The sequence below is a fragment of the Dipodomys merriami genome, unplaced genomic scaffold (genome assembly GCF_024711535.1).
Source record: "Dipodomys merriami isolate MVZ:Mamm:240054 unplaced genomic scaffold, mDipMer1.0.p SCAF_1714, whole genome shotgun sequence".
NCBI lineage: Eukaryota > Metazoa > Chordata > Mammalia > Rodentia > Heteromyidae > Dipodomys > Dipodomys merriami.
This window is the reverse complement of record NW_027203065.1, coordinates 45,447-60,368: the sequence shown is the minus strand read 5'-3', so window position 1 is coordinate 60,368 and position 14,922 is coordinate 45,447. Positions and strand designations below refer to the sequence as shown.

The following is a 14,922-nucleotide window of genomic DNA, read 5'->3' as shown; positions in this document are numbered from 1 at the left end:
ACAAGTGAATTAGGAAAGTGAGGACGGGGCTTTCATGGAATAGGCCAATCAGTTGTGAATCTAGGTGGTGGGACGTCCTGGAGGAGGGTGAGACCAAGCCTGTATCCTAGCAACCCACCGGAAATGGTCTGAAATGGAAGGCGGGACTAGTCCAATACCCTAGCAACCACCGGAAATGGCCTGAAATGGAAGGCGGGACTAGTCCAATACCCTAGCAACCACCAGAAATGACCTGAAATGGAAGGTGGGACCAGCCCTGTATTCTAGCAACGACTGGAAATGGTCTGAAATGGAAGGCGGGACCAGTCCTATACCCTAGCAATGACCAGAAGTGGCCTGAAATGGAAAGTAGGCCTAGTCCTATACCTTAGCAATGACCAGAAATGACCTGAAATGGAAGGTGGGACTAGTCTTATACCCTAGCAATGACCGGAAGTGGCCTGAAATGGAAGGCGGGACCAGTCCTATACCCTATGAACGACCTGAAGTGGCCTGAAATGGAAGGTGGGAGTAGTCCTATACCCTAGCAATGACCGGAAATGACCTGAAATGGAAGGTGGGACTAGTCCTATACCCTAGCAACGACCAGAAGTGGCCTGAAATGGAAGGTGGGACCAGTCCTATACACTAGCAACGACCAGAAATGTCCTCAAATGGAAGGCGGGACCAGCTCTGTATCCTAGCATCAACCAGAAATGACCTGAAATGGAAGGCAGGACCAGTGCCCGGCCTCTGACCCCCGTGACCCCTAACTCTGCCATGTGGTGTGGTGCTCACGAGGTTTTATTGTGTGAGAAGTTAGAGGACATAGGCCCGGATGTGACAGGGCCCCGGATGGGAGGCTGGGGAAAGGCCCCGGATGGGAGGCCCAAGGTGGAGGTCCAGGAGGAGAGGCTCAGGATGTGAGAGTCCCCGGATGTGGGAATCCCTGGGTCTGAGAATCCCCAGATGTAAGACTCTCTGAATGTGAAAATCCCCAGATGTGGGAATCCCCGGATGTAAGACTTCCCCAGATGTGAGAATCCCCGCATGTGAGAGTCTCTGGATGTAAAAATTCCTGGATGTGACAATCCCCGGATGTAGGAATCTCTAGATGTGGGAATCCCCGGATGTAAGAATCTCCGGCTGTGGGAATACCCAGACGTGAGAATCCCTGGATGCGAGAATCCCCAGATGTGAGAATCCCCGGATGTGAGAATCCCCGGATGTGAGAGTCTCTGGATGTAAGATTTCCCCAGATGTGCGAATTCCCTGGTCTGAGAATCCCCGGATGTAGGAATGCCTGGATATGAGAATCTCCAGATGTGGCAATCTCTGGATGTGAGAATTTCCAGATGTGAGAATCCCCGGATGTGAGAATCTCTGGATGTGAGAGTCTGTATGTAGGAATCCCCGGATGTGAGAGTCTCTGGATGTGAGAATCCCCGGATGTAAAAGTCTCCGGGTGTGAGAATCTCTGGTTGTGAGAATCCCCGGGTGTAAAAGTCCCCGGATGTGGGATTTCCCGGATGTGTGAATTCATCCCCGGGAATCCCCAGATGTGTCACCAGAAGTGAGAATCCCCGGATGTGAGAATCCCTGGATGTAGGAATCCCCGGATGTGAGAGTCTGTATGTGGGAATCCCCAGATGTGGGAATCTCTGTATTTGAGTATACCCGCATGTGAGTCCCCGGATGTGAGAGGCGCAGGCCAGGATCTGCCGTAGCCCCGGGCAGTTGGGGGTTGGGGGTCGGGTCAGGGTCAGAGGTCGGGGATCAGGCGGTCGCAGGCGCAGAGCAGTCCGGGCGCGCAGCAGGGCTGCAGGTGCGGGCTCCAGGTGTTGTGTGCAGGGGCGAGGGGCGGGGCCGCGCGGGGGCGGCGCGTGCGCAGCATCCGGGCCACCGCGGCCTCCACGCGCCTGCGTGTCGCCATCGGGCCCCCGCAGCGGGCGGGTCTCCCCTGGGTCCGCAGTCAGGTCAAAGAGCAGTGGCCGCAGGTGGCGGGTCATGCGCCACCCAGAGCAGGCGCAGGCAGGGAAACCGAGGCAGGCGCCCGAGCCCGGCGGGTCGAAGCGCGGAGTGGCGAAGTGCAGCTTCCACACCGTGCGGCCTGCGGTGGGTGGGGGGAAAGGAGTAACATCCTGGGCCTCACATCCGGGGATTCCCATCCGGGAATTCACATCCAGGACATCACATCGGGGGATTCACATCAGGGCATTCACACGCAAGACCTTACATTCAGGGATTCCCATCCAGGACCTCACATCTGGGTATTCACATCCGGGGATTCCCATCTAGGACCTCACATCCAGGGAATCACATCCAGGACCTCACATCCGGGGATTCACATGCGGTACTTCACATCCGGGGATTCACATGCGGGACCTCACATCTGGGACCTCACATCCAGGGATTCCCATCTGGGACCTCACATCCAGGGCCTCACATCTGGGGATTCCCATCTGAGGCCTCACATCCGGGGCCTCACATCCAGGGATTCTCATCCAGTACCTCACATCTGGAGCCTCACATCCAGGAATTCCCATCAGGGACTTCACATCCGGGACCTTACATCAGGGGATTCCCATCTCATGCCTTCCATCCAGGTCCTCACATCCCGGGATTCCCACATCCGGGGATTCCCACATCCACCCCCAGGCCTTGCATCCGGGTCTCTGCGTGCATGCATGCAGCTCCCTCTCCCACCCCGGGGCCCGGCGGAGGTCGAGGCACTCACTTGGGCGGTCGAACCAGCGCACGGCATGCAGCCGGGCCTCGCAGTAGTGCAGCAGGAAGTCGTGGCCTGCGGCCTGCGCCATCCCCAGCAGCGCGGGCATCAGGTCCCGGCCGTCCACCTCCCTGCAGGACCCGGATGTGTAGGCTTCTGAGCACTCAGAGACCCAGATGTCCAGGCCAGAGCCCCCAGAGACCCAGATGTGCAGGCCAGAGATCCCAGAGACCTGGATGTCAAGGCTTGAGCATTTAGAGACCCAGATCTGCAGGCTTCTGAGCCCTCAGAGACCTGGATGTTCAGGCTTCTGAGGCCTTCAAGACCCGGATGTCCAGGCTCCTGAACACTCAGAGACCCAGATGTGCAGGCTTCAGAGTGCTCAGAGGCCCGGATGTGCAGGCCAGAGATCCCAGAGACCCAGATGTCCAGGTTTCTGAGCCCCCAGAGACCCGGATGTGCAGGTCTAAGACCCAGGCCTCTGGTCTTATAGACCTGGATGTGCAGGCCTGAGGCCTCAGAGACCCGGATATCCAAGCTTCTGAGCGCTCAGAGACCCGGATGTCCATGCTTCTGAGCCCTCAGAGACCCAGATGTGCAGTCCTGAGCCCTCAGAGACCCGGATGTCCAGGCCTGAGACCTGGACCTAGGTACTCAGAGACCTGGATGTGCAGCCCTGATGCCTTAGAGATGCGGATATGAAGGCCTGAGTCCTCAGAGACCCAGATGTCCAGGCTTCTGAGTGCTCAGAGGCCCGGATTTGCAGGCCTGAGCCCTTAGTTACCCAGATGTAAAGGCTTCTGAGCCCCCAGAGACCCGGATGTCAAGGCCTGAGCCCCGGGTTCTGGGTCTCAGGGACCCGGATGTGCAGGCTCCTGAGCCCCCAGACACCCGGATGTGCAGGTCTGAGCCCTCAGAGACCCAGATGTGCAGGCTTCTGAGCCCCCAGAGACCCGAATGAGCAGGCCTCAGCCTCCCCCCTTGGGATCCCCGAGGCCCCGGATGACCCCCCTTCCCCCCCACCCCGTGGGGACCCAGGCCAGCGAACTCGTACCTGTCCGCCGGAACCCAGCCCCCGGCCAGGCGCACCACAGTGGGGAACAGGTCCATGAGGCTGGTGGGCTCAGGCACCAGGCGCCCTGCGGGCAGCATCCCGGTCCAGCGCGCCAGCCCAGGGACCCGGATGCCGCCCTCCCAGCCCCCCATGCCTTTGCCACCTGCAAGGGGAGGGGCGAAGGGCAAAGGTCAAGGGGCGGGGGCGGGCCGCGTGGGAGGCCCCGCCCGCCCTGCCTCAGTTTCCCCCTCGCCTCGGTGCACGCCGTTGGAACCCCCGAGGCGGGTGCCCCCAGCCCGGGCCTCCAGCGAGGCACCGTGGTCCGACGTGAAGTAGACAAGGGTGCGGCGCCCTAGCCCCGCGCCTTCCAGCGCCGCCAGCAGTTGCCCTGTGGGGGGGGAATGGGTCCGTGCCTCAGTTTACTCCCAGCGTCCACTGTGCCTCGTTTTACCTCCAACATGCACCGTGCCTCAGTTTACCCAACAGGCACCGTGCCTCAGTTTACCCCCAACACTCACTGGGCCTCAGTTTACTCCCAACATGCACCGTGCCTCAGTTTACCCCCAATATGCACTGTGCCTCAGTTTACCCAAATGCACTTTGCCTCAGTTTACCCAAGTGCACCGTGCCTAAGTTTACCCAAATGCACCGTGCCTCAGTTTACCCCGACCCGCTGACCCCGTCCCCGTGCCTCAGTTTACCCCCATCCCGGTGCCTCAGTTTACTCAACCCACTCACCTCGTCCCCGTGCCTCAGTTTACCCAACATGCACCATGCCTCAGTTTACCCCAAAACCCAGTGACTCAGTTTACCCAACATGCACCGTGCCTCAGCTTACCCCTATACGCGGGCCTCAGTTTACCCACATCCACAGTACCTCAGTTTACCCAAATGCACCGTGCATGAGTTCACCCTGAACATGCACCATGCTTCAGTTTACCCAACATGCACCGTGCCTCAGTTTACCCAAGTGCACTGTGCCTCAGTTTACCCCCAACATGCCCAGTGACTCAGTTTACCCAAGTGCACCGTGCCTCAGTTTACCCCAACCCATTGACCCCACTCCCATGCCTGTTTCCCCCATCCCGCTCACCCCATCTCCGTGCCTCAGTTTCCCCCAACTAACTCACCCCACCCCCGTGCCTCAGTTTCCCCATCCTGCTCACCCCACCCCCATGCCTCAGTTTCCCTCATCCCAAGCACCGTGCCTCAGTTCCCTCCCTCCCCGCACTCACCCACCATCCAGTCGAGCTCCTCCACGTTGTCGCCGTAGGCGCCGTGCGCGCTGCGGCCCCGGAAGGCGGGTGAGGTGACCAGCGGGACGTGGACGTGGAGGAAGGAGACGAGGAGGAGGAAGGGGCGGGCCTGGTGCCTGCGGACCCACGTCAGAACCCGCCCCCATCATCAATAACCTCACCGATAACCGACCTGATCAGGTATTGCCAATAATCGATCAGATGATTGATAATCGATCCTGATCTGATCAGATAATACCAATAATCGATCGTGATGTGATCAATAATACCAATAATCAATAGTGATCTGATCGAAAATACCAATAATCGATCGTGATCTGATCAGTTATTACCAATAATCCAACAGATCTGATCAGTTATTACCAATAATCAAACATCATCTGATCGATATGACCAATAATAGAACATGAGCTGATCAGATATTACTAATAATCGAACAGGATCTGATCAATAATACCAATATTCGATCGTGGTGTGATCGATAATACCAATAATCGAACATCATCTGATCGATAATACCAATAATCGAACATGAGCTGATCAGTTATTACCAATAATCGATCATGATCTGATCAATACTACCAAAAATCGATCGTGGTCTGATCTGAAGTCTACCAGATGTCTCTACAGATCTACTAGATGGAACATCCAGGGACCTGAGGTCTACCAGATGTCTATAGAGATCTACTGGATGTAACATCCTGGGATTTGAGGTCTACCAGATGTCTCTGCAGATCTACTGATGGAACATCCGGGAACCTGAGGTCTACCAGATGTATATAGAGATATACTAGATGTAACATTCAGGGACTTGAGGTCTACCAGATGTCTATAGAGATCCATTGATGGAACATGCGGGGATTTGAGGTTGACAGTTGACTATAGAGATCTACTGGATATACATCTGGGCACCTGAGGTCTACCAGTTGACTATAGAGATCTAGTAGATGTACATCCAGGGATCTGAGGTCTACCAGATGTCTATAGAGATATATTGATGGAACATCCGGGGATTTGAGATTGACCGGTTGACTATACAGATCTACTGGATGTATATCCGGGGATCTGAGGTCTACCAGATGCCTATAGAGATCTCCTAGTGGAACATTCGGGGATTTGAGGTTGACAGTTGACTATAGAGATCTACTGGATGTACATCTGGGGATCTAAGGTCTACCCGTTTACTATAGAGATCTAGTAGATGGCATCTGTCCCCCTCCCCGACCCCAGGCTGACCTGTGGATGAAGGCCTCAGCCTCCCGCAAGAAGAGCCCCGCGCTGGCCTCGAACCTCAGAGGCTGCTGGACGACCTGGTGATCCCTCATCAGGAAGCAGTCGGCGTGGACGATGAAGACACCTAAGAGGCGGGAGGTGCAGGCCAGGAGCAAGGCCCCACATCCGGGGCCCAGTACCCAGGGCACCCAGCGCAGGCCCAGCAGGCCCGTGAGCTTCCCAGCGGCCAGGCAGAGCAGGGAAAGCAGCAGCAGCTGCGCCCCCAGGTCCAGGGGCCCTTGCAGACGCGCTCGCTTCTCCGAGGGCTCCACTTGTAGGCAGTCCCCCATCAGGGTGAAGGGGACCCCGAAGAAGGAGTCGAACCCGTGGTTCAAGGGGTGGTGGCAGTGGTCAGTGGGGGACTCACAGTTGAGGCCCAGGTGCCATTTGCCTTGAGGGGAAGAGATGGATGGATGAGTGAATGGATGGGTGGATGGGTCGATGGATGGGTGGATGGGTGGATGGATGGGTGGATGGATGGGTGGGTGGATGGATGGGTGGATGGATGGATGGATGGATGGGTGGATGGATGGATGGATGGATGGATGGATGGGTGGGTGGGTGGGTGGATGGATGGATGGATGAATAGGGGAATGGGTGGATGGATGGATGGGTGGATGGATGGATGCACAGTGGATGGATGGATGGGTGGATGGGTGGATGGATGGATGGATGGATGGGTGGGTGGATGGATGGATGGATGAATGGAAGGGTGGATGGATGGGTGGGTGGGTGTATGTATGTATGTATGGATGGATGGATGGGTGGATGGATGAATGGATGGGTGGATGGGTGGGTGGATGGATGAATAGGTGGATGGGTGGATGGATGGAAGGATGAGTGGATGGATGGATGGATGGATGGGTGGATGGGTGGATGGATGGATGGATGGATGGGTGGATGGATGGATGGATGGGTGGATGGATGGGGGATGGGTGGATGGATGGATGGATCCGATTTCTCTCTTACCTATGAGGCCGGTGGCATATCCCTGCTCCTGCAGGATCTTGGCAAAGGTGATCTCGGAGGTGGGCAGCCCGCCAGACACGGCCGCCCACTGCAGCACGCGCGCCCCGTTGGTGGTCACCATGCCTTCCAAGAGAGAGGAGAAGGACCCTAGGTCAGTGATGATGGCATCCTGAGTCAGGAGGGGGCATCTAGCACCTTCAGGGGGAAGGCCTGCTGTGTCTGGGATAGCCTGGGACCTGCCCACCTGGGGTGGAAAGGACCCCAGCCCTGGGAGCCCCTGGGGGAAACCAATATGGCGTAACTTCCAGTTTCCTGGCAGTTCAGGGGAGAAGTCCCAGAGTCTCAGGGATTTGAACCTGAGATCCTCAGAGTAGTCCTCTCCTCCCTCTGGTGGACCTCAGTGCCCTAGATGTTGGGCCTCAGTTCCCTGGATGTTGGACCTCAGGTCCCCGGATGTTGGATGTTAGTATCCCGGATGTTGGCCCTCAGATCCCGGATGATGGAGTTCAGTGCCCTGTATGGTGGATATCAGGACCCCAGATGTTGGACTTCAGTTACCCGGATGTTGTAGCTCAGTTCCCTGGATGTTGGATCTTACTACCCCGGATATTGGAGCTCAGGTTCAGGTATGTTGGCCCTCAGATCCTCAGATGTTGGAGCTCAGTTCCCTGGATGTTGGGGCTCAGGTTCCTGGATTTTGGATCTTAGTACCCCAGATGGTGGATGTAAGGTCCTCGGATGTTGGAGTTCAGTTCCCAGAATGTTAGGCCTCAGATCCCCGGATGTTGGATCTTAGTACAATGGATGTTAGAGATAAGGTTCCCGAATGTTAGAGTTCAGTGCCCCAGATGTTGGTGCTCAGATCCCCAGATGTTGGATCTTAGTAACCCGGATGTTAGAGATGAAGTCCCTGGATGTTAGAGCTCAGTGCCCCGGATGTTGGTGCTCAGTTCCCCGGATGTTGGGCTTTAGATCCCCGGATGTTGGGTTTCAGATCCCCAGATGTTGGGTTTCAGATCCCCAGATGTTGGATATCAGGTCCACGGATGTTGGATCTTAGTACCCCGGATGTTGGCTCTCAGATCCCCGGATGTCCCGACCCCGCCTCCCCCCCAGCTCTCCCTCTGTTCCCCGGATGTCCCCCCCATACCGACCCAGGCACACAGGGTAGCGTCCCGTCAGGAAGGCCGCGCGGCTTGGGCTGCAGACGGACGCTGCCGCCAGGTGCTGGGTCAGCCGCACGCCATCCCGGGCCAGGCCGTCCAGGTGCGGGGTGCTGTGGGGGGAGAGGGAAACTGAGTCACAGCCAAGAACATACGGGGACCTGGGTCTAACATCCGGGATCTAATGCCCAACATCCCAGGAGCTAAACTCCAACATCCGGGGCCCTGAGATCCCACATCCGGGGATCTAAGATCCAACATCCGGGGACCTGAGATCCCACATCCGGGGTACTAAGATCCAACATCTGGGGACCTGAGGTCCAACATCTGGAGACCTGGCATCCAACATCTGGGAACCTGAGGACCAACATCCGGGGATCTAAGATCCAACATCTGGGGCCCTGAGATCCCACATCCAGGGTACTAAGATCTATATCTGTGGACTGGGCTCCTACATCCAGGGATCTAAGGCCCAACATCCGGGGACCTGAGGGCCAACATCCGGGTATCTGATCTCCAACATCCGGGGACCTGATCTTCAACATCCAGGGAACTGAGATCTAACATCCTGGGAATTGAACTCCAACATCCAGGGACCTAACATCCAACATCCAGGGACCTGAGGTCCACTAGATGTCTATACAGTTCTCCTGGTGGAACATCCGGGGAACTGAGCTCAAATATCCGGGGTACTAACATGTAACATCTGGGGACCTGATATCCAACATCCGGGGCAGTAAGATTCAACATCTGGGGACCTGATCTCCAACATCCGGGGACCTGATCTCCAACATCCGGGGACCTGATCTCTAACATCCGAGGACCTGACATCTAACATCCGGGGTACTAACATCTAACATCCGGGAACCTGATTTCCCACATCCGGGGCATTAAGGTCTAACATCCGTGGACCTGTCCTCCAACATCCGGGGCACTAACATCCCACATCCGGGGATCTGATATCCAACATCCGGGGTACTAATATCTAACATCCGGGGACCTGATATCCAACATCCGGGACACTAAGATCTAACATCCAGGCACCTGGGCTCCTACATCCGGAGGAATAAGATCCAACATCCGGAGTCTGAGCTACAACATCTGGTGTCCTAATATCTAACATCCGGGGACCTGAGCTCCACATTCGGGGCACTAACCTCCAACATCTGGGGACCTGAACTCCTACATCCGGAGCACTGAAGTCCAATATCTGGGGACATGATCTCCCACATCCAGGGTACTAAGATTTAACATCCCGGGACCTGATATCCAACATCCGGGACACTAAGATCCAACATCTGGGGACCTAGTCTCCAACATCCGGGGTACTAACATCCAACATCCGGGGAACTGAAGTCCAACATCCAGGAACCTGATTTCCCACATCGGGGGTATTAAGATTTAACATCCGGGGACCTGATATCCAACATCCGGGGACCTGGTCTCAAATCCGGGGTACTAACATGTAACATCCGGGGACCTGATATCCAATATCCGGGGCACTAAGATCCAACATCCTGGGATCTGATATCCAACATCCACAATACTAACATCCAACATCGGGGAACTGAGTTACTAGATGTCTATACAGTTCTCCTGGTGGAACATCCAGGGATCTGAGCTCCCACATCTGGGTAACTAAGGCCTCACATCCGGGCCTCCCCCTCTGCTCACCGCAGGCTGCGGTTCCCGAAGCTGCCCAGGTCGCCTAGGCCCAGGTCGTCGGCCAAGAGCAGCAGGAAGTTGGGGCGCGAGGTGGCGATGCCTGTGCAGGGGCCAGGAGGGAGGAAGAGGAGGAGGAGGAAGGCGAGGGGTGGGGCTGCACAGCCGCTGTGCGACCTGAGGAGGAGAGAGAGGAGGAGGAGGGGTGGATGGGTGGATGGATGGGAGGATGGATGGATGGCTGGATGGATGGATGGGTGAATGGATGGGTGGATGGATGGATAGATGGATGGATGGATGGGTGGGTGGGTGGATGGATGGGTGAATGGATGGGTGGATGGATGGATGGTTGGATGGATGAGTGGATGGGTGGATGGGTGGGTGGGTGTATGGATGGATGGATGGGTGAATGGATGGGTGGGTGGATGGATGGATGGATGGGTGGGTGGATGGATGGATGGATGGGTGGGTGGATGGATGGATGGATGGATGGATGGATGAATACGTGGATGGGTGGATGGATGGATCGGTGGATGAATAGGGGGATGGATGGATGGGGATATGGATGGATGGATGGATGGGTGGGTGAATGGATGGATGGATGGATGGATGGGTGGGTGGATGGATGTTTGGGTGGATGGGTGGATGGATGGGTGGATGGGTGGATGGATAGGTGGATGGATGGATGGGTGGATGGGAAGAGGGATGGAAGGACGCCCCCTCCCTCCAGGCCCTCTCCTGACCAACATGGCTTCCAGGATCGCGTCCTTCTCATGATGCTCCCCGTTTCCTGGAAGAGAAGGCCAGAAGCAGGAAGTGGGGAAGAGCTGAGGAACATCCGGCCACCCCAGGGCCAGGCTGCTGTTGTCCCCACCAGTACATCAGCCCCTCACCTCGTCTTTCCAGGCCTGTGGCGGGGCCCTGCAGCCCCCACCCCGAGGCATGGTGGGACATGCGGGGGGGCTCCAAAAAGCAATCGAAGCCCCCCCACCCCGGGTCCCCACACCTCTCCCCATGTTCCCCAGAAGACGAACTCACATCCACAGTTCTCTGCCATCAGCGCCTGGGCCTGCTGCTCTCCCTGCCAGCCAGGAAGCTCGCAGGACTCAAATGTCCACGTCACTCCAGCAGCCAGAACTCCACAACCCCCCTCAAAAATAAAAGTCCCCTTGTTCCTTGGAAAGCACCACATCTCCCCCTCCAAAATAAAAGTCCCCTTTGTTCCCTAGAAAGGAACAGGATTGGTGCTGAAGGGGAAGGAGGGGAAGGAAGGAAAAAGCCCGGAGTTGCTGGGCTGGGCGCCAAGAAATTGCCAGACCTGGCAGAGGCAGGATGAAGGGGAGAAGGGTAACCTCGAGAACTACATGGAGGGCTGCAATAAGAGTCAGGACCGTCAGGGAGCGTGGCCTGTGCCCAGGGGGCATGGTCTGCGCTCAGTAGGGTGTGGCCAGAGCTCAGGAGGGCGTGGCCTGGGCTGGGAATGTAGTGAGGGTCCCAGAAGGGCGTGGCCTGTGCTAGGAGCGGAAATGAGGGCGTGCCCTGTGCTGGGCGGAATTGAGGGTCTCAGGAGGGCGTGGCCTGTGCTCAGGAGGGCGTGGTCTGTGCTGGGGAGGAAATGAAGGTCTCAGGAGGGCGTGGCCTGTGCTGGGATGGAAGTGAGGGACTCAGGAGGGCGTTGCCTGTGCTGGGATGGAAGTGAGGGACTCAGGAGGGCGTGGCCTCTGCTGGAGCTAAACTGAGGGTCTCAGGAGGGAGTGGTCTGCAATGAGGCGGAAGTGAGGGTCTCAGGAGGGTGTGGCCTGCAACGAGGAGGAAGTGAGGGACCTATGTGGGCGTGGCCTGCGCTGGGGCGGAAGTGAGGGTTTCAGGAGGGCGTGGCCTGTGTTGGGAAGGAAGTGAAGGTCTCAGGAGGGCGTGGCCTGTGCTGGGAATGTAGTGAGGGCCCCAGGAGGGTGTGGCCTGTGCTAGGAGCGGAATTGAGAGTGTGGCCTGTGCTGGGCGGAAATGAGGGTCTCAGGAGGTCTTGGCCTGTGCTGGGGCAGAAGTGAGGGTTTCAGGAGGGCGTGGCCTGCGCTGGGGTGGAAGTGAGGAAGAATTCCATCCAGAAGCAGCACGGCTGCTTTATTGCCTCCGAGTCTGGGAAAGGACCCCAACGGCCCAAAGCGCAGCTGGAGCCCGGGGCCAAGGTGTGGAGCTCCCGCTCCGCCCACATCCGGGTTCCACCTCTCACATCTGGGTCTCAACCCCTCACATCCGGGTCCAAACCACTCACATCCAGGTCCAAACCCCTCACATCCGGGTCCTGGCGCCTGCCAGTGGACCTGGAGATAAGTGACATCCTGGTACTCGCCTCCACGTCTGGCTTCCCGGATCTGGAGATCCCTAACATCTGGGTACTCACCACACATCCAGGTTCACGGACCTGGAGGTCCCTAACATCTGGGTACTCACCCCACATCCAGGTTCAGGGACCTGGAGGTCCCTAACATCCGAGTACCCAGCCCACATCCAGGTTGACGGACCTGGAGTCACTAAGATCCGAGTACCCAGCCCACATCCGGGTTCACGGACCTGGAGGTCCCTAACATTTGGGTAGTTCCAATTCCACATGTCGGTCTTGGACCCTCAGTGGATGTGGAGGGACCTGACATCCGGGATCCTCACGTCACATCCGGGTCCTAGACCCTGTCAGTGGAAGGAGAGGAGCGTGACATCCGGGACTCCACATGCCACAGCCAGGCCTGTGTGTGTGATATCCGGGTCCCGCCCAGCACACATCCGGGTCCCTGCCACAGTCCACATCCGGGTTAATGGACGTGGACTTACATAACGTCCGGGTTCCCCATGCAACATCCGGGTCCTGGCCCCACAGTGGACCTGGAGATAGGTGACATCCGGGTCCCCCAGTCCACATCCGGGTCCTGGCCCCTCAGTGGACCTAAGATAAGTGACATCCGGGTCCCTGACGCCACATCCAGGTGAGTGGACATGGAGGAGGGTGACATCCGGGTCCCCCAGTCCACATCCGGGTCCTGGCCCTTCAGTGGACCTGGAGATAAGTGACATCCGGGTTCCCCAGGCCACATCTGGGTCAGTGGACACGAATGAGGGTGACATCCGGGTCCCTCCCAGTCCACATCTGGGTACTGGCCCCTCAGTGGACATGAAGGAAGGTGACATCCGGGTCCCTCCTCGTCCACATCCGGGTCTTGACCCATCAGTGCATCTGGAGGAAAGTGACATCCGGTTCCTCCATGCCACATCCGGGTCAGTGGAAATGGAAGAAAGTGACATCCGGGTCCCTTCTAGTCCACATCCTGGTCCTGGCCGCTCAGTCAGTGGACCTGGAGATAGGTGACATCCGGGTCTTTCCCAGTCCACATCTGGGTCCCTCCCAGTCCACATCCGGTTCCTAGCCTCTCCGTGGCCTCTGGTCGGACCGCAGCTTCTGTACAGCACGCACAGGTTCGGAGCCCCACATCCGGGCATCTTCCGGCTGGGGTGCAGGAGTCTTGCTGGAGCTGGATATCAGGGTCTCACGCGGTTTCCCGGCAACTGAACCCAGCGGCCTAGAGGCAGGAATGAAGCCCCACATCCGGGTCTTCTCGGTCTGTTGCCCGGCAACCAAACGCAGAGGCCTAGACGCTGCGGTGGAGCCCAAAGTCCTGGTATCTTCACTTGGTTGCCCGACAACCGAACGCCGCGGCCTAATGGCAGGAATGAAGGCCCACATCTGGGTCTCCTCAGTCCGTCGCCCTGCCATGGCACCCAGCGGCCTAGTGGCGGGAATGAAGCTGAACATCCTGGTTTCCGGCGTGCGGGGGGCGTGTCTGGGCAGCGCCCCGGGGCGGGCGCGGCAGACGTAGGCGCTGCGGTCGCGCTCGGAGGCGGCGCGCACCTCCAGGCTGCCGTCAGTGCCCAGCGTGAAGCGGCCTCTCCTCTGCGGCCCACGAAGCACCAGCCCGCCGGGCAGGTGCCAGGACACCGGAAGCATGGAGGTGGGGCAGCGCAGCCGGAAGCTGCCGCCCAGCGGCACACGCAGCGCCGCTCCTGACGCCGCCCCAGGGGGCGGAGTCAGCACCTCAGAGGGTGGAGTCGGCGCGTCAGAGGGCGGACTCAGTGCCCAAGATGGCGGGGCAGGCGCGTGATGGGGCGGAGCTGGCACACCAGTGGGTGGAGCCAACGCCTCAGAGGGCGCAGTCAGCGCCCAATATGGCGGGGCAGGCGGGCCAGGGGGCGGAGCTGCCTCAGAGGGCGGAGCCAGTGCACCAGGGGGCAGAGCCAGCGCCCAAGATGGCAGGGCAGGTGTGTGACGGGGCGGAGCTGGCGCGCCAGGGGGCGGAGTCAACGCCTGAGAGGACGGAGCCAAAGCCGCAGGGGGCAGAGCCCGCGCCCACCATGGCCGCAGCCGCACCCACATCCGGGCTTCACCTGCCGGGTTGCGTGCAACACACGCCACGGCGTAGCTGCCACCGCTGTGCAGCGCACGCACATCCGGGATTTCCAACGTCCCGTGCGCATCCACGCTGATCCCTCCCCCAGTGCGACTGCCATACGGGACTGGAAGTACCAGCCCGCCGGGAAGTTCCCACAGCAGGCGGGGCTCGGGGACGCCATCCGCCTGGCAGCGCACGCGCAGACGCACCACGGGGGAGACCCGGATGTCGTCGTTCACGTCGTCATGGACGTCAGGCGTGACCCGGATGCGCGGCGCCCGCAGCTGCACGTGTAGGCGCACGGTGGCGCGCCGGCCCCGCCCCGCCATGCACGTGTACGTGCCTGCGTCGGCCCGCCGTGCCCCTCGCAGGCGCAGACGCCCGTCTGGCAGCACCCGGAAGT

General features: G+C 58.6%; 1 protein-coding gene across 11 annotated transcripts; it reads right to left on the bottom strand.

Annotated features, from left to right (window-relative positions):
- Window positions 1-765: 765 nt before the first annotated feature.
- LOC138829434 (arylsulfatase L-like) lies at window positions 766-14,003 on the bottom strand. 11 transcript variants are annotated; one of them, XM_070025733.1, is made up of 11 exons: window positions 12,910-14,003; window positions 10,827-10,873; window positions 10,096-10,260; window positions 8,413-8,534; window positions 7,259-7,381; window positions 6,254-6,680; window positions 4,997-5,133; window positions 4,015-4,149; window positions 3,762-3,924; window positions 2,717-2,838; window positions 766-2,089 (listed from the first exon to the last, which is right to left on the bottom strand). In XM_070025733.1, the coding sequence occupies exons 1-11, from the start codon at window positions 13,570-13,572 to the stop codon at window positions 774-776; spliced, it is 3,420 nt and encodes a 1,139-aa protein (XP_069881834.1). In that variant the 5' UTR covers window positions 13,573-14,003; the 3' UTR covers window positions 766-773. The 11 variants fall into 11 exon arrangements, with proteins under 11 accessions (XP_069881834.1, XP_069881835.1, XP_069881836.1 ...); XM_070025734.1 differs by having other exon boundaries at window positions 6,254-6,374; XM_070025735.1 differs by having other exon boundaries at window positions 12,655-12,996.
- Window positions 14,004-14,922: the final 919 nt, after the last annotated feature.